Genomic DNA, 19,717 nt, shown 5'->3' on the forward strand with positions numbered 1-19,717 from the left:
GGCAGAAAATGAGCAGACATACTTGAACTGAAAAACACCATCTACCAACTGGATATCATTGACATCTGTGCCCTACTGCATCCAACCCACCAGCAGAATACACTCTTCTCAAGCTCACATGGAACATTCATCAAGATAGACCACACTCTGGCCATAAAACACACCCTAGCAAAAGATTAAAAAATAGAAATCATACAATACCTGCTCTAAGACCACAATGAAATTAAACTAGGAATCAAAAACAGAGAGAACATCTCCAAATACATGGAGGTTAACATCACACTTCTAAGTAACACATCAAAGAAAAACTTCAAGAGAATTTTTAAGTTTTCAACTGCATAAAAATGAAAACACAACGTATCAAAATTTGTGGGATACAGACAAAGCAGTGCTTAGAGGTAAATTTATAGCATTAAATGCATATATTCAAAAAGAAGAAAAACCTAAAATCAGTAACATTAGTCTCCACTTTAGGAAACTACAAAAAGAGCAAGTTAAACCCATAATAAGCAGAAGCAAAGAAATAATAAAAACTAGTGCAGAAATCAATGAACTTGAAAACAGGAAGTTAATACAGAAAAATCAATGGAACGGAAGCTGGTTCTTTGAAAAGATCAGTAAAATCAATAAGCCTCTAGGTAGGCTAAGAAAAAGAGAGACAGAAGATACAAATTATTTGTCAGAAATGAAAAAGGGGACATCACCACAGATCCTATGGACATTAAAAGGATAATAAAAGAACGTTAGAACGTAATCATTATACTCAGGTTATATTAATAACTGTCATCATTATTAAGCATTGACTATGCCTCAGGCTATGTTTTGCACTTTACATGAATTATCTTAAAACTTCATAAACACTCTACAGAAATTGGAATTATCCTCATACTACGAATGAGGAAAGAAACTTAATGAGGTTCAGAAACAGTGCTAATGTCACACATCTAACGAGTCAGCTCTGCTCTCACTGACCGCCTGCCTCCAGGGTTTTCCATTACACCATAGTTTCTCAAGCAATTTGGGAGTAGACAGTTTGGTTACGGTTGTGGCTCTCCCTGCCAAAATCAGGCCACAATTATTTCTGCAAAGCATGGAAATGTATAATATTAGACCTGCCTTTGTGCATAACAAGAGAAGTTCTTTCTGTCAGAGTATTTCAGAATAGTTTGCTAGTATACAACAACTTTCAGCTTCTTTCTTCCAAGAAATGACGTGATATAAAGTAGAGCATTATGGGTGTTACCAAGTAGAACTCATAACAGAAATGTACAAAGCAGTTGAGGAGGAGGAGGGGATGACAACAACAAAAATGTTGGCTAGAAAATAAGGGACAGGAGCTATGAGTACAGGGAGCAAGGGTGGAAAACACTTGACCTTAATTAAAATAAAAAAAAAAAATAACCCAGTCCATATTTCCATATGTAAGCTGAGCAAATCTTTCCCATGTCCCAAAACTCACCACCCCCTACCTCACCACCACAATTACCAGCCACCATTTCATATACTGACTGCGACCAGACAAAATCACCCGCTTGTGTGAGCAGCACGGTGTCCTGCTACCCTCAGTCAATATGAAGACAGAGCATTCACTAAAAGGATCAAAGTTATATAGGATGAGCAAAAGCAGAGGTAAAGTGGTTGCCACGGAAAGCAAAAAGGCTCATTTCATCTCTATGCTTTCAATTCCTTTCCGTATACTGGTGACCCAACCAGGGAATATTTGGAAAACTGAATCGAGAGGTTGAAAATAGGCTACCTGGGAAATGAGAGTGTGAATATGTTCCTTCTCTTCAAACTATGGCACGACGTAGCTAACAAGCCTACAGACTGCTCGATGGCATGGATGAAAATAAAAACTAGAGAATAAAGAGAATAACTTGAGAATAAAACAAGAAAAACTTGAGAATAAAGAGAAATATGGACCACCCCAACTGATCATGGTTCAAAGACTCCGGTCCCTGAAAAACCAAGAGCTTTACAGTCATTGGCCACAGGGGAATCTAATGGGACTGTTTTAAAGGAGTCTAGGAACGTGTGCACTGCAGCAGACAGCGGAATTAAGGAACCCGGAAACCCCCTTCAGCCTCAACACTTGTACAGTTTTATGACAACATGTACATCCCCCTCCCCTCCCAGGGAATGTGCATTCTGGGTACAAGTGCTGCTGGGTGGAGACAGTAGAGGAAGAATTTCTGTCTCACCCCTCTCGGATCCATGCTTTTGCTCGGCATCAGCTAAGTAATAAGAATCTTGCTCTAAGCGGAGGTCTCTGGTTCTGACACTTTCAGACATCACCAGATGCTGTATTAGTCCAACAACTAATGCCCCTGGAAGACCAAACTGTGCCCATGTGGCTGAAAAAATGCCCTAACTGCATAATTCCTGTGAAATAATCATCAAAATTCACACGTCCAATTACAAACAGTTTTCTAATTTCAACATGAGACATTCTTGGAAACTGTCACAAGGCAGATGTCTTAAAGAGGATTTTATTTTCCCAAAGGCATAACGTTATAATTGGATATTCTGTTACCAAAGACTAAGCATGAAATAAATCATAGGCATACACACAAGCAATAACAGGATATAAAACCAAAGATCCATCTATAAATTCCCATGATAGAACTTAGAGATTTTATATTAAGACATAAAACATTAGGGGCAGAAGCCACATAAGAGACCATCTAGGAGCTATTCCCAATACCCCTCACTCCCAAGACTAGCCACACCATTATTTCTTGGGAAGTTTGATAAAGAACACAGATTCCTAGACCTCATTTCCAGAGATGTTGATTTGGTATGGAATAAGAAACAAAATTCTGTATTTTTCTTTTAATTTTTCCAGGTGATTCAAAAGACTCTAGGGGGCTGGGGGCAGGGGGTAGAGTGGAGAATGACCATATAAATGAGACTGGATGTTTCTCCCCTAGATTTTCTGACTAGATGCCAATGGCTTCAGCAGTAAACAAATGTTAATGTTTTGGCAGCGAATTATATGACTACCGGTTGCATACTTTTAATCACGGCTCTTCACATGCAACTAAAAAATATAGTTACCAATGCTACGGATATCAAGGCTAGATGTCTGCACTCAGGAAAGTAAAATATGCAGATGTCAATAACTTTAAGGATTAAATATTTATGTGCCCGTGGAAGCAAAATATTTAGTGATCAATAATTTATGACCGATTGTTTTTACCCATCAGAGGGGAAATGAATAGCCGCATTTGCGTTTTTTATGCATCACAGCCGTGGTAAGTTAAGTGGATACCATGAGGTTGAACTAAGTGTCTGAAAGGCCAAGGAGTTCAATGAACAAGCACAGTTAATTTTTCTCTTTGGACGCGCGTATACGAAAATAGACACCACAAAGACACCAAGACATCCATTCTATCTTCAAATCACATCTCAAACCCACCCCTGTCTTTCTCCACTACCTCCTACCCTGATCCAAAGTAGCATCATTTGCATTTCTTTAATGGAAACTGTCTTGCTTCCACCTTCACGTTCCAATCCATTCTCCATGGAGAAGCCATCAGGGATCTTTGCAAAAACATAAATCAGAAAAAAGCAAAACAAAACTCAGATCACAGCAACCCTGTTTAAATACTTTCCCATCGCACTTAGAATACAACCAGACCTCTCACCCTGTCCTATGGAGCCCTTTACCACCAGGCCCCTGCCGGCCACTCAAATCTCATCTCCTACACTCTACCCTCACACCCCTGGTTTTCCTGCCGCAACAACTTTCTTCCTGACCCTCCTTCCTATCAAACTCCTTCCCACTGTCCTATGCATCAGCTGCTCCCTCGACATGGAATTAATCCCCTCTAAATCATACATAGGTCTGTCTCCTCCTATCTTTCAAGTCTCACGCTCATAGAGCCTCCCCAATTACTCCAAACCCAAAATGCTCATGCCTAGCTGGTAGCACCTGACTTAGATATTTTGTAAGCTCTAGAGGGCAGAGCCTGCTGTATTTACCACTATAACCCCAGCACCCAGCACAGGGCAATGCATATAATAAATGTTTCTTAGATGCCAGTTGTATAAATGAATGAGGAGCAGACCCTGACATCAGCAAGCCATACATCCTGAGACATTTCCAAATTCTCCCAAGACACAAATACAGTAGCACACAATGTCCTCAGAACATGGAGCTATGTGGACTATTTCACATAGATCCAGACTGTAAGGTTAGTCCAGTGTTCTACTCTTTGATCTTAAATAGCTATCTTCTGCCTAATAACCTCTGTTTCATAAAACGCTTTGCTTTGCCTTCGTTTTGCCTTCGTTTTCATTGTTTCATTGTCAGCACTAGTAGTTTACCTCCTTCAGAGAGGTTACTTTGTCACTAATACAAAAGTTTTTAAGGTTTCTTTGTTGTTGTTGTTGCTGGGGGGGAGGGGGGGGAGTCACATAACTAGTTAGCGTGCCAGAGTCTTGTTACTATTTCAAGAGATTTCCAGCATATGCAACAAATACATAATACGAAGCCGGCTGAGAGATGGACCCTGGCTGTTCCTGTCTGGCGGGCGTGTGACTCTCCCTACCGTCCCATCTCTCAAAGTCCGGGACACTCAGTCTGCACCCTAGAACTATCTAGATGGGGTAGATCAAAATGTGTGAAAACAAAGGGTCTACCATACTCTCTTCAGTTTAAGTTGTTTTTGTTTTGCTTTGTTTTTTTTTAAAGAGCAAAGAGAACACATTGGTGGAAGCAAAATGGTTTCACTTGGGTGCCTATGAGCACTGCGGCTGTCTGCTCTGGAAGACAGGGAGCTGCCAGCTTGTCTGGGTGCCAACCAACCCATTGGCCCAAATTTGCTCAAGCTGCAATAATAAAATCTGTCCCGCGCCTCATGCCAGTAAGAAGGAAAAGTGCTTGACTTCTGGCACTGGTTACTTCTGTGCTTCCTTCCAGATTTTTAAGGTTAACCTGAGACACGCTTTCAGATTTTTAGCCATTTTGCTCTTCCTTTAATCTTTACATTACCACACGCTATCAAAGAACAGAGAGGGTTAAAAAAGAAGAGAGAGGCTAAGTCAGAAAGCAGGCAAAGAGGTTTCCCGCCCTGCCTGAACAGCCCTTAAAACTAACCATTATGAGGCTCCCCAAAGCCTTTGTCGTTACACCAAATTAAATCTAGCAAAATTCAGTTGATTCATCATTTTATGTGGAGAGACTGAAAATCGAGTAATATTAATATGCAATTTTTTCATGGAAGGAAATGAGTATGTTAGCTAGAAGAAATATTAGTGTCTTTACATAATTAACACTCTTCCCAAAGGTATCCTGATAAAAGCAGAAAAGCCTAGGAATTGGATAATTTATTAATAACTGTTCTCACTGTCCTTGTGCTTAACTATCTCCCAAGACAAAATATCTTTGTTAATTAAATTTTATTTATACCAAATTAATACCGGCACATAGCTTTAAAAGTGAATCGTTTTATCAGGCCATTAATACCAGACTGCCCCATGCTCATTCCCCTTCCCGCATGCCAGAAGTCACCACTCCAATTCTTTCAGGTGTTTCTTCTGTATTCACGCTTCAAAAATATCTAAATAACACACTTAATAGGCTATTCCTTGATTTTTCAGTTTTGGATGATACCTACTGTCTTGCCGCTATGGAAGGTGTAGATTGAACTTGCCCAGGTCGCCCTTCCCCCACACATTTGTCTTCCCTCCTCATCCATTTTTTTCTTTTCTTCTTTTAAGTTTTTATCCAAATTCCAGGTAGTTAATACACGGTGTAGTATTAGTTTCAGGTGTACAATATAGTGATTCAACACTTCCATATACCAGCCAGTGCTCAGCACAAGTGCCCTCCTCAATCCCCATCACCTATCCCACCCACCCCCCACCCACCTCCCCTGTGACTCTTCATCCATTTTTGATTAAGTGTGTAGCCAGTGCTTTCATTATTACAGGCACAAATATTATTTGCTGCCGAGCCAAACCAGTGTGTTATCATTACATTTTCTTTCTTGAAAATTTTTCTTTTGTCTTGTTTTCAAATCTCTGGCCAATTCCTCCCACACGTCCCAAAAGCCCTAAAAAATGCCTATTAAGTCAATCTCCCGCATGGACAAACTGACAGATACCTGGCAGATTTTGAGCCTTCCACACAAGAGATTCTGAGGATGTTGAAGGGGGACCCAGGCTGTTAGAGGACTCTGTTTGAGGTCACCATAGGTCACCACGACCTCAGGGTGAGCTGGGTTTGGGAACCACTCATCTAGAGCAAAATAAATAAGGTCATAAACTCTCAAGTTTCAGAAATTTAAGTGGCAGAGGACTTGGGCTTGGTTCTCCACCATTCCAGCATCACTTGAAGACCCTGTCTAGAGATGGAAACGAATTTGACACAAGTTTAAAGAATGACCCACACTTTATACTACATGAACGATCAACAAAACTGTCACAACTCCCGCTGAAAGGGCCAAGAGTTTGGCTTTTTCACTTTCCAACAAATGACCTTGACACGTGCATGCTGGGCATTATGAAGACTGAATGCCTCTGTTCTCATGACAGCTATTCTCTTGTTACGAATCCTGACTGCCAGATCTGCTCTAGTTAAAGCAAGAATCAATCACACCCAACTGATATGATACAAGTTACAACACAACTGTCCCCCAGGTGACCATGCCAACTTTCTGCAGCATCCAGCGTGTGGCATCTGTGCTGTGTGTCCACATCTGCAGGCAGCCAGGGTAATGTTCATCCTCTTAATTACAAAATTAGGAAGTGACATGTTACTAAGAAAATAGCTAAAAGAGTCAAAAGTGATTGCTTTGAGGGACTAGAAAATGGGGGCAGATTCTACTGTTTTTTTGAACTAAGCCTTGTACCAGAAAGTTTAATTCAATCATGCACAGGAAAAAATTTGATAAAACAGAATTTAAATAAAACAGGGTGTTAATCATAGGGTCAAATGAACTCATTCAAAAAGAATGCCAGGTACAACGTGGGTAGGTTATATAACATCTCAAGACCCAGTGAAGGTAAAAATACCAGTGTCCTCGTTTCCTCCCCATCTCTACGTGAGGATCAGGCTGGTTTCACTTATTCATTCAACAATGTTTCCTAAAGCCCACCAGGCGCCAGGCACTGTTCTTCATTGTGGGATGACAGCAGTGAACAAAACAAAGTTCTTGGTCTTCCCATACTTAGATTCTAACGTGGGGAGACCACAGATAACCGGCCCCAAGTGAATAGGAGAATTTTAGGGGTAATGGGTGCCACGAACAGAAAATAAAGCCAGGCAAGGCTTTATGCCATTGGAGAGTGGTGTCGGAGAGAGCACTACCTCAGAAAGAAGGTGGGGAAAGAGGTGTCTCTGAGGAAGCATCGCTCGCAGAGACCTGACTGGTGGGAAGGAATGAGCCAGGGGAGCACATCCCAGGGAGAGAAAGCATAAGTGAGAGATTCAGAAGCTGGAAAGGCTTCTCTTGTGTGGGGGAAGCAGCTCAGGGTACAGAGGGGTGAGCACAGTGAGCCTCAAGAACCGAGTATGGCAGAGCCCGGCAGTCTCAGAGGCCACACGCTAAGGATCTGGAGTAGTAACGAGATGAGACGTCCCTGGGGGGTCTGGGCAGAGCTCTGGGACTGGCTTTATCCTCTGTGAAGTATCTCACAAGTAATTATTGAAGTAAAAGTAAAATATCTATCTACAATAAGAGGTTTGGGGCGCCTGGGTGGCTCAGTTGGTTAAGTGTCCGACTCTTGATTTCAGCTCGGGTCATGATCTCATGGTTCGTGAGTCCGAGCCCCACGTTGGCTCCATGTGGACAGCATGGGGCCTGTTTGGGATTGTCTTCTCTCTCTCTCTCTCTCTCTGCTCCTCCCCCACTCATGTTTGGTCTCTCTTTCTCTCTCTCAAAATAAATAAACATTTTAAAAAATGAATCAAATAAAATACGGTTTGATTATGGCAAATATATATATAGAGAGAGAGCGAGGCAGATAAATATAAACACATATACATATGTATACACATCTTGTGCATAACACACAATCTATCACCTGGTTATTATGAGCTTCTTTTCATGTTCAACTTCATTACTGCCCACTTCCAATTTCTTTGGAAAGAAATTAAGTCCATTTCTTTCCAATCTCCCAAATAAGTCTTAATCTGGCATGCTATTAGCAACAATTACCTACTGATTCAATGCATGGGGCCCAAGAGCAGGTTAAAATTTTTGTCTAGAGACAAAAATTACTAAGAACCAACACATAAGGGATGAGATGAGCAGAAATCTCTAGCCCTGAGCACGGTTCATGGATGTGTCACTCATGAAGTCAGAGAGAGCCACATAAGGGAATTATGGAGGCTATCATAACAAATGTGATATAATCATGCTCAACTGAATTTGTTTTCTGGGCTTCTCCAGCACACGGCAAGGGGCCTGGAAAGGGATTGTTCTCTACAGAAACCCTGTATAACTTGATGTTGGAATAGAAACCAATAGGACATATACGAAGATTCAAAGTAATTGTGAGACAGAACACATAGTTGTCCCCACTCTCCGAATTTATGCACGGCACGAAGGAGAACCTGTTCTGTGATTCTTGGATTCCACAACAAGGTCAAGAATACTGAGAGGGATGAGAGAGCAGAGCCTGTGAGGACACTGTTGAAGAGTTTCTAAGGAAACTCTTCTATGAGCCCTGCTCTGAACCCCCTGCTTCCACAGGGCTACCTGGGGAACTCCTCTGAAATATGTAGTATGTTCTTGCAACTTAGAGCCCATGGAGGCACAGGAGGACTGTGGGCCAGGGCTGGGCTCCCCCAACCCATCTTGCTAGAAAAATCTAGAGGGTGAGGGGGAGTAACCTGCCTATATGACTGGAGGGCTGTGTGCCTGTGATCCCAGAGCTAGGAGCTAGTCAAGACAGATGTGGGGAGCAGGTGGGGAGTCTTGAGTTTTCCTACTAGAGCCCTGCGGCGGACAAAGAGAGCTCAGCAAAGAGAAGCTGGATGTGTTCCACAGGGGCTGAAAAGCTGTCTGACTTCCCAGGGCAGAGATGCAGCTTCCTGAGAAAGGAAACTGTAGAAGTCCAGCGGGGAAATTCCAAATGCCATGAAAATGCCCCAGGATAGAAGAAGTATACTTTATCATCTACCCAGCCCACTCAAGGACACCAGCTCTAACCACCTGCCAAGTTCAGGAGACGTGAAGCCACACAGTCAAGTAAGAAATGTCCCATCTCCTTAATTCTCTTCCGTCTCCTCACTGCCGCTCTACCAGGCTCCGGAAAGCAGCTGGTGATGGAGGCAGAGGGAACAAGCAGAGCATAGAGAGCAGAAAGAACACAGGTGCCTTTAGCAGGGTGCCCGGCTTGCAGCATGAAAGAGGTCCAAGCTGGGGAAAGCAGCAAGATGCTACACGACGCTGGTTCAGAGTCGGATGGGCTTCTTCACGGGACTGAACGAGCCACTTACTAAGCTTGAAACTGCACATACAACTTAAAATGACCATAAAACTGTCCACTTCCTGGGGCGCCTGGGCGGCTCAGTCAGTTAAGCATTCGACTCTTGATCTTGGCTCAGATCATGGTCTCATAGTTCATGAGTTCGAGTCTCACATCGGGCTCTGCGCTGACGGTGTGAAGCCTGTTTGGGATTCTGTGTCTCCTCTCTGCCCTTCCCCTGCTTACGTGTGTTCTCTCAAAATAAATAAATAGGGGCGCCTGGGTGGCTCAGTCGGTTAAGCGGCTGACTTCGGCTCAGGTCACGATCTCGCACTCTGTGAGTTCGAGCCCCACGTCGGGCTCTGTGCTGACAGCTCAGAGCCTGGAGCCTGTTTCAGATTCTGTGTCTCCCTCTCTCTCTGACCCTCCCCCGTTCATGCTCTGTCTCTCCCTGTCTCAAAAATAAATAAACGTTAAAAAAAATAAATAAATAAATAAATAAATAAATAAATAAATAAACTTAAACAAAAATTGTCCATTTCCTAAGAGCTGGAGATCTGCTAGATCTCCAGTTAGGGGATGGGGAAAATTAACCCCCTGAATAAGGTTCTAAAGAGCTCAGAAAAACATAAAGAATGTGTTTATCTCATTCGATAGCTCATGCTTGTTCACTGTACAGGCCATGAAAACATGAATAAATGAATGAATGAATGAACAAATGAAACATTGACAAAAGAGTGAACGTTTGCATGAAGACGTGGAAAATGGAAATGAATGGTAACCAGATTCGCTGAGGATCCAGCGTTTCTGGAGAAGAAAGATGCTGTATCTGGCATGCCTGCTTTTGTGGTGTTGACAGGATGTACACAGTGTGGTAAAACATTAACAAACAGAGTCTGAGTTGTAGAATCAGATATTCAGGTTCGGGTACGTGATCAGGCACTTTCTATCTGTGTGACCTTGAGCAAGTCACTTACGTGCTCTGAGCCTGTTTTCTCATCTCTAAAATGGTAATAATAGCTAGGGTACTACACAGTGATATGATGATATTATTTTATTTTAAGTTTACTTATTTGTTATTTTTGAGAGAGAAAGAGAGAGAGAGGGAGAGTGCAAGCAGGGAAGGAGTAGAGAGAGAAGGAGAGAGAATCCCAAGCAGGCTCCACGCTGTCAGCATGGAGCTCAATGCAGGGCATGATGATTTAAATTTTTTTTTTAATGTTTATTTATTTGTGAGAGAGAGAGACAGACAGACAAACAGAGCATGAACAGGTGAGGGTCAGAGAGAGAGGGAGACACAGAATCTGAAGCAGGCTCCAGGCTCTGAGCTGTCAGCACAGAGCCCGATGCAGGGCTCAAACTCAAGAACCGTGAGATCATGACCTGAACTGAAGTCAGACGCTTAACCGACTGAGCCACCCAGGCGCCCCAGGGCATGATGATTTCAAATAAGAGAATACATGGAGAGTATCTGGTGTCTGGCACAGAGTGGGCATTGATAATGGCAGTGATCATTACTACTCTCTGTTAGGGACAGGGGAAGCCAATTAAAATGTTTCCCGTAATTCTAAGCTCACCAAGCAACCTTACGATTCTCATTCCATTTTCTGGCAAACTTGATTACTGGGCAGAGATACCCTGAATAATGAACAGCAGTACTCCTGTAACTGTGAAGATAACACCCTAATAAATCACTTTTTTAGTATAAGCACAAGTCTCCATTTGGAATATTTGGATCGCCATTCATTCAAGTCTGACTAATGCTTGGTGACAGATGAGGACTGACTCAAAAGGCCTTTTCTCAAGAGCAGGGCCCCCACTCCTACACCCCTCTCTTTTTTTTTTTTTTTTTTTTTAATTTTTTTTTTTCAACATTTTTTATTTATTTTTGGGACAGAGAGAGACAGAGCATGAACGGGGGAGGGGCAGAGAGAGAGGGAGACACAGAATCGGAAACAGGCTCCAGGCTCCGAGCCATCAGCCCAGAGCCTGACGCGGGGCTCGAACTCACGGACCGCGAGATCTTGACCTGGCTGAAGTCGGACGCTTAACCGACTGCGCCACCCAGGCGCCCCCACACCCCTCTCTTTTAAATTATACGTGATCACACTAAGACACTGAAAAATCCCAAAGTGTCTTTTATAATTTTTTTTTTAATATTTATTTTTGAGAGAGGCAGAGCATGAGCAGAGAAGAGGGACAGAAAGAGAGAGAGACACAGAATCTGAAGCAGGCTCCAGGCTCTGAGCTGACAGCACAGAGCCTGACACGGGGCTCGAACCCATGAACCACAGGATCATGACCTGAGCCGAAGTTGGATGCTTAACCGACTGAGCCACCCAGGTGCCCCACCAAAGTGTCTTTTATTTTTATTTATTTTTTTTTTTTAACGTTTATTTATTTTTGAGACAGAGAGAGACAGAGCATGAACAGGGGAGGGGCAGAGAGAGGGAGACACAGAATCTGAAACAGGCTCCAGGCTCTGAGCTGTCAGCACAGAGCCCAACGCGGGGCTCGAACTCACGGACCGCGAGATCATGACCTGAGCTGAAGTCAGACGCTCAACCTACCGAGCCACCCAGGCGCCCCTTTCTTTTAAAACAAAGAAAGCATCTACTGTATTTGCTATCATTTGTTCTAAATATATTTCATTACAACACTGTGAGAACTGATAATGTGTAGATGGCTTACAATAGAAACACCTTCTCGCTCAGGAGACCTTTTTAATACCAGAACCCCTTGTTCGTTACCATGTTGGGCGCAGAGTGAACTAGAATGACGATTCCTGTTGCTTTGCTCATGATACTTCCCTGTGTGGGGCTCTCCACACTCTCCTCTGCTACAAACCTCCCTTTTAACTCCAGTTCTTGAACAAGTCTTCCGGAATGATACTACCCACTTCTGATTATTCCTTTACTCCTAAGTCTTCTCTGAGGTTGAAAATATAATTTGGACTCTATCATCTCCTGCTTTTCCATGAAGAGAAAGTTCTGGCTCCTACCACCCACGTAAGTAATGGACAACAAGCCTTTCCACTCTGTACTTTACTTCCCTCTTCATCAAAATAGATAGGATTCCTACCTACCAGGCTGTTTTGAGAAGGAAATGAGATCACATTCAAGAAGGGCGGGGAGGGGGGGGGTGGTGCTGGGTGGCTCAGTCAGCTAAGCGTTTGACTCTGGATTTCGGCTCAAGTCATGATCAATCTCACAGTTTGTAAGTTGGAGCCTCGCATTGGGCTCTGTGCTGATGGTATGGAGCCTGCTTGGGATTCTCTTTCTCTCTCTCTTTCTCCCTCCCTCTCTCTCTCTCTCTCTCTCAAAATAAATAAATAAACTTTAAAAAAATAAAGAAGGTGGTCAGGGGAACAAGGAGCCTGCACCTAGGGTAGAGGCACTGGAACTCCCAGCAGGCACTTAGCACTCGGTCCTGGAGAGCTGCACTGTAGCTGTGCTTGGAGGAGAGCAAATCTGATGTCCTTCCTCTTCACAGCCTCCAGCCTTCATCAAGGGGTGCTGATACCCATATTCCTGAGGAAGGAAAATATTTCAGGAGCCTCCTTGTTTTCTTTCTCCCCACGTACCTGTGTTTACTAAAACTTCCATTTAGAAGCTCACCTAAAACATAAGCAGTTCCCTGCTCTAAGGACCTCCAATTCTCGTCAAGGGTCCTCTTCCTTCACGAGAGACACCTTTCAAGAGAACTGTCGAAAAACAGAGCTGTGTTTTGCATTGTGTTTTGAAATCACTATGGTGACAGTTTCTAAGACTACCGTAACTCTTGGACTTTGGGGTTAAAAAATAATTTATTCCCTTGTGACCCCTTAATTTTTTGTTTCAGAGAATTGTTAATGTAGCTGAAACCTTACATTTCTCAAATGGCTCAAAACAGACACAGTATTCACTGTATTCATATGAAGTAAATGACTCATATCTAGGAAGAAGAAAAGAAAGTAGGCTACAGAGGAAACAAGCAAACTCAAAAATATCCTGGTTTACAATAGCTTCGAGGTTATATAATCCTCTCAGTTTCCATTTCGCTAAATTAGGTCAGCTTTTGGCACCTGAATCATCGTTCCTGCCTTTTCTTTTTCAATCCTGCCGCACCAGAGTCCCAGGTGCAGTTGTAAGTGACCTACTTAATTAGGATTTGGAGCCCTCAGACAGACAAATGTGTTGTCTTCGTTCGATTTTGCTCAACAGACCTTCTGAACGAACTGAATTTCTAATTCAGTCTGTTAAAAACCGGACATCTTAAGCAATTCCAAAATCCACATATCCAGGTTTAATTATACTCATGAGTGTGCATTCAAACACGGTTTAGGCCAAAGAGCCGTGGATCAGGTATCAGGGCACCTTGGCTCTCCGCCCCACTCTGCCGCCAACCCCAGTGTAATCCTGGCACGTCCCTGACCTTCCTGAGCCTCGGTCTTCTCACCCTGATAAAGATAAGGTTAGACTCTCACATCTTCTGTGCTCAAGGTCTCTATGACTATTTCCTGAGCACCTCCCACATGCAAGGTGGTTGACAGAAGGGGTGGAGGTGTACAAAGATGAGTCGATGTGGCCCTATCAACAAAGACTTTATACAGTATGAAGGAAGGGAAGATCACACAGAAGAAAACCAAATGCCATAGTTACTATACTTGTCTTTATTCCTCATGATTGGTATTGTGCCTGGCATATAGCAGAGGCTGCATCTGATGGAAGGGAATCAGGAACGGTTCACAACGGGTGTTATATTTGAGTTGGTTTTAAAAAGCCATTCAATTCTCGGTGGCTCCCTGATACCGTTCTCCACTCTGATGCAAAATCTGAAGCCAACATTCAAGGTTCTTCACGTTCTGGTCCCTGTATATCAATCTCTCTCTCTCTCTTACCCAGAACTAGGTGATAGCTTTGCTGTAGCTCAGATACTTCCCGTAACTTTCCACTTTCGTGCTCTCATTCATGCCATTCTTCTACTAAAGGAGTACATACTAAATGTCCTCCAATCTCAACACAATCCAATTCCATTATCTCTCAACATATCAGATTCCTCCTGTTTTATACAAAAGAACTTATGAAGCCTTTCCTGATCCCTCCAATCATATGTTCTGTCTCCCCTCTTTGAAATTCCGCAAGAGGGGCGCCTGGGTGGCTCCGTCGGTTAAGCGGCCGACTTTGGCTCAGGTCATGATCTCACGGTCTGTGAGTTCGAGCCCCGCGTCGGGCTCTGTGCTGACAGCTCAGAGCCTGGAGCCTGTTTTAGATTCTGTGTCTCCCTCTCTCTGACCCTCCCCCATTCATGCTCTGTCTCTCTCTGTCTCAAAAATAAATAAACGTTAAAAAAAATTAAAAAAAAAAAAAAAGAAAAAAAAAAGAAATTCCGCAAGATTTACTGACATTTCTCTTCTGGTATATATACCAATTAGCCCTGCGTTACAGCCGGGTAATGTCTTTGTCTCAAGATAATAATCTGTGACATTAGACACTACATTATTCATCCATATTGCCAAACAAATGGTAGGTTATCAGTAGCTTATGTGACAGGACAAATATAGAAAGGACAGTCTATAACTCAGAAACGGAATAAACAATGGCACTAAGTTAAGAACATTTGTGGCTTATGCCTAAAATGGTGACTACTGCAGTATAGTTTTGTTTTTTTTTTTTTTTTTAAGTTTATTTATTTTTGAGAGAGAGACAGAGCACAAGCAGGGGAAGGGGACAGAGAGAGAGGGAGACACAGAATCCGAAGCAGGCTCCAGGCTCCGAGTTGTCAGCACAAAGCCCGACATGGGGCTTGAACCCACAAACTGCGACATCATGACCTGAGCCGAAGCCGGACGCTTAACCAACTGAACCACCCAGGCGCCCCTGCAGTTTGATTTCTAAACATAGTGTTTAGTTGACAGAATCACAGTGGTTACGTTTGGAAGACAGGTTGGATTCAGATTACAGAGGCTTGAATGCCAGGGTAATAAAAATGGCATATATTAGCACTCAAGGAGAGTCACTGATGGTTTTAGGAGCTGAAGAGTAGCAAAACCTGAGATATGAAAATCAAACCAGAAGCACTCTTGTTGACATACCAGTCTCCTGGGAATTTGGTTGGAAGCAAGTCCATCCCTGAGAGAAGAACTGAGTCTTGGTATACTGATAAAATTAAGTGTATAAACCTGTAGATCTGTGAGTCCTGGGAAAGTCACTAAGCTAAATACTGCTGTGTAGGCTCCTGTAACCCGACATTTTAGTATCCACCTCAATAAAAGGAAACAGGCTCAAACCAAAGCATCATTACTAAATTTCCAAACTGGTGAAAAAGAGGACATTCTCTATTTTTTCCAGAGAAGGCAGAGGGGAAGAGAAAACATACTACATACAAAGGGTGGGGAATCAAAATAGCCGTGGATCCTCAGCAACAGCACTTGAAGCTAGAAGACGGGGAAACTGTTTTTCAGATTCAGAAAGAAAAGAATTTCCACCCTAGAATTCTATGCTAAGCCAAACTATCAATGAAGGTGAAAGTAAAATGAACAAATTTTCACACACACAAAGTCTCTGAACGCTTATCTTCCATGCACCTTTCTCAGAACACACTGAAATTAAGATATTAACAAAGAAAAAGAAAAATGGGGCATAAAAGAAACAGGAAAGCCAACGCAAGAGTGAGGCACAAAGAATCCCCAGGATAACGGGGGGCCAGGACAGCACCTGTGTGCCCAGCACAAAGGGCAACCACTCTAGACTGAGGGAGGTCAGGGATCTCTGGGAGACGTTTCCTTAAGAGTATCTGATGCTACTCCGGGGCAAACAGACTGTGCAGGAAACGTCATCTAAGCATGTGACATGGCTCGCTGGGACTACAAAATGATGTAAACACTGAATACTAATTTACCTAAAATAATACACCTTTTTGGGAGGGCTACAGGGATGAGAAATTGAGTAGAGGAGGGGAAAGCAGGGGTGAGGAAGGAAAGTTAAATACTCATCTTCCATAGTAAGAATCAATCTATCCTGTCTAAAACTGAAAAGTCAAGGGGCGCCTGGGTGGCTCAGTTGGTTGCATGTCCGACTTCGGCTCAGGTCATGATCTCACGGTTCGTGGGTTCAAGCCCCGCGTCGGGCTCTGTGCTGACAGCTCGGAGCCTGGAGCCTGCTTCCGATTCTGGGTTTCCCTGTCTCTCTGCCCCTCCCCCGCTCATGCTCACTCACTCGCTCTCTCTCTCTCAAAAATAAATAAACATTAAAAAAAAATTTTTTTAATAAAAAAAGTAAAATAAAACTGAAAAGTCAAGAGGTGACAATCTAAGCACATTATTTGGAAATACAGGAGGTCTATGTGCACGAACATGTTAAGAAGTTGTACATGTTTGGGGCACCTGGGTGGCTCAGTCAGTTGAGCGTCTGACTCTTGGTTCCTGCTCAGGTCATGAGCCTGTGGTTTGTGAGTTCGAGCCCCGCATTGGGCTCTGCACTATGGAACCTGCTTGGGATTGTCTCTCTCCCCTCTGTCTCTGCTCCTACCTTACTCGTGCTCTCTCTCTCAAAATAAATTTAAAAATAAAGAAAAGGAAAAAGAAGTTGTAAATGTTTAAAAGACAGCCACTGTGATACAACCACTTGGGATATTGGTCTGGCAGTATCTAATAAACACAGATTCACATCAAATCATTCCACTGCTAGGTGTAAACCCCACGAAATCTCACACATGTACATGGATGGTTTATTGTAGCACTGTTCGTCATAAGTAAGGTTTTTAAAATAACCTAAAGGTCCAACAAGAGAAAAATGGCATGTAGTATGATATATATGTATATATTCATGAAGTGTGATATATATAAATTCAATGTAATACTATACAACAGTGAAAAAATGGATGTCCTGGAGCTCTGAGTATCCAACATCAATAAACCTCAAAAACCATGTAAGAGGAAAAGCAAGTTAGAGGGAAAAGATAGAAAATTAACATATCACACTATTTGCGTAACGTTTAGAATAATACCATATATGTACATATGATATATACACACACATACACACACACAGCAACTTCAGGATCATAATTCCCTCTGGGGTAGGAAGTGGGCAATGAGGTCAGAGAAGGGTTCAGAGAGGGTTTTGATTTTCCTTGTAATGTTTTATTTCTTATGATATATAGTAATACATCAGTCTCCATTATATTATCTATAATTTTTGTGTATAACTGAAGTATTTCTAGGAGCTTCTGTTCAAATTTGGAAAATTAAACTCATACATTGAATTGTCCATCTCAAAGCACGATTAGAGGACCATAATCCCTTATGCAAACTCACAGCTTCAGGTTTCAGAATTCTGAATTCTTTGGATTTTAGAAGGGAGCACGATACAAGTGCATGTATTACATTGCACGTTCAGTGGGATCTGTAGTCAAATGATGTTCAAAGTGAGTATCTGACACTACCCAGGTGGTTGTTCTCCCTCAGGACAAAGGAGCCACCAGCCTGGCCCCAGGCAAAGAGCCCTCACTCCTTAAACCTGCACCGATTCCCTTTGCCCCTTCGCGGAGCAGAGAGGGGAGGCAAGTGAATGGGGACAGCAGCAGGCGTCTGGGAAGAATGTGGACTCTGTTATATCCAGATTTGTGAGTACCTAGAACTTCCCTGACTCCTGACTTACAGCAGGTCACTACTGCCCACTGCTCTGCGGCCCTGACCTAATATGGGACAAATATACCACCTGATTCCTGCTGAACCTATTTTCTGCTGTATTTCAGTTGCTGTTAGGCAGAACACTGAGAATGACCCAGCTCTACATCCCAGTCTGTGTCCTGCCTCTCCGAAGCCAGACCACACACACACACACACACACACACACACACACACACACACACAAATACATATCCACATTTGCAGAACTCTAAAGCAGAATTCCTTTCACTGACTTCCTAACTGATCAACCTTTCCTACATTTGGCCGAATCTGCTCACCTGTGTTCCCCAGGCCCCCCCCACTCATCACCCAGGGGCTCTGTATTTCCTGCTACTACTGGCATCTTGCTAACTCCCCCTACCTGGGTTTGGTTGCCCTCAGTCGCAGCATGACATATAATCAGCCTCAGGAAGTGATAAATACCAGCTTGCTCTTAAAAGCCGATGCTGAAAAATACTTTTATTTTTACTGCTGATTAATCTGACTAATGAAAGAAAGAACACTGTGCTTAGCTCATGTCCCATTAAACATCTGTTATGGTCATCAAAACCTCTTGGCTATTATCACAGGTGACATTCTGAATTGATATCAGCAATAGAATCAATACCCAATTCCCTCAATACCGAATTCAGTAAGCACGGTATCCAACTGGGAAAAGGTGAGAGGAAATATCCTTCTCCTCCCTAATTACCAAGTGGCCAGTCAACCACTTTTACGTTGGTCAAGCTTGTTGATTTACTGTGTTTGCTAAATGCTCGGGCCTTACACAGACCAAAAGCAAAGGATAGCAGGCATGTCACAGTGTTTTCAAAGGGAGCTCCGCATGTCTTCCTTGGGAGGGCAGAATGAAGCGAGCTTTGGAGCAGGATGTCGGCAAGCAAAGGGAGAAAGGCAAAAGCCCCACTTACCATAGAAGAGGAATGCTTTGGTCATGTGATGATGTAGGTAGGTCCGGTTGATAGTGAAGAAACACGCATCCGCTCCGCACTGGCCTAGCCTTCCAGTTTCCCCGGTCAGTGGGGACCACCAGAGCATGATGGGGTAGTTATCAGTGTCTGGTTTGTTTTTCCAGTTCAGGGCTTCTTTCCCAGGGAGTGGATAGAGGTGTGTAGGCTCCTCCATCGTTGCATGCCCATCTTGCCCGTTGGAATTTTTAAACTTCTTCCTTTCAAGTTTCCCCAGCTCAACCACTACCTGAAAGAGAAGACAATTACCACAGAGTCAGATTGTTTAATTTCCACTCACATGTCTCCCATTCATCTTGATGACCGAGGCTTGCATTAGTTTCCTTTTGCTGCTCTAACAAATTACCACAAACTCAACAATTGAAAAGAACACATTTATGATTACATAGTTCTGGAGGTGAGGAGTCTGACCTGGGTCTCACTAGGCTAACAGCAAGGTGTCAGCAGGGCTACATTCTTCTCTGGAAGCTCTAGAGAATCCATTTTCTTACTTTCCTATCTTTTAGAGCTAACCACCATTCTTGACTCGTGGCCCCTTCTCCATCTTCAAAGCCAGCAATGTTGCCTCTCACTCTTAGTCTATTGTCACATCTATGTCTGACCAGGGAAGACTCTTAGCTTTTAAGGACTCATGAGATTGCACTGGGCTCACACTGATAAT

The 19,717-nt window shown here is 43.1% G+C and overlaps 1 protein-coding gene across 6 annotated transcripts in view; it reads right to left on the reverse strand.

Annotated features, from left to right (window-relative positions):
• The window catches only part of FUT10 (fucosyltransferase 10), an 83,721-nt gene that overhangs the window by 47,119 nt on the left and 16,885 nt on the right, over positions 1-19,717 (reverse strand). For all 6 annotated transcript variants that reach the window (XM_042983173.1, XM_042983171.1, XM_042983172.1 and 3 more), the window contains one exon: positions 19,000-19,285. In XM_042983173.1, the coding sequence (XP_042839107.1) occupies positions 19,000-19,285 (286 nt within the window). The remainder of the gene's footprint in view (positions 1-18,999; positions 19,286-19,717) is intronic.

The sequence above is a fragment of the Panthera tigris genome, chromosome B1, assembly GCF_018350195.1.
Source record: "Panthera tigris isolate Pti1 chromosome B1, P.tigris_Pti1_mat1.1, whole genome shotgun sequence".
In the NCBI taxonomy this organism is placed as follows: Eukaryota; Metazoa; Chordata; class Mammalia; order Carnivora; family Felidae; genus Panthera; species Panthera tigris.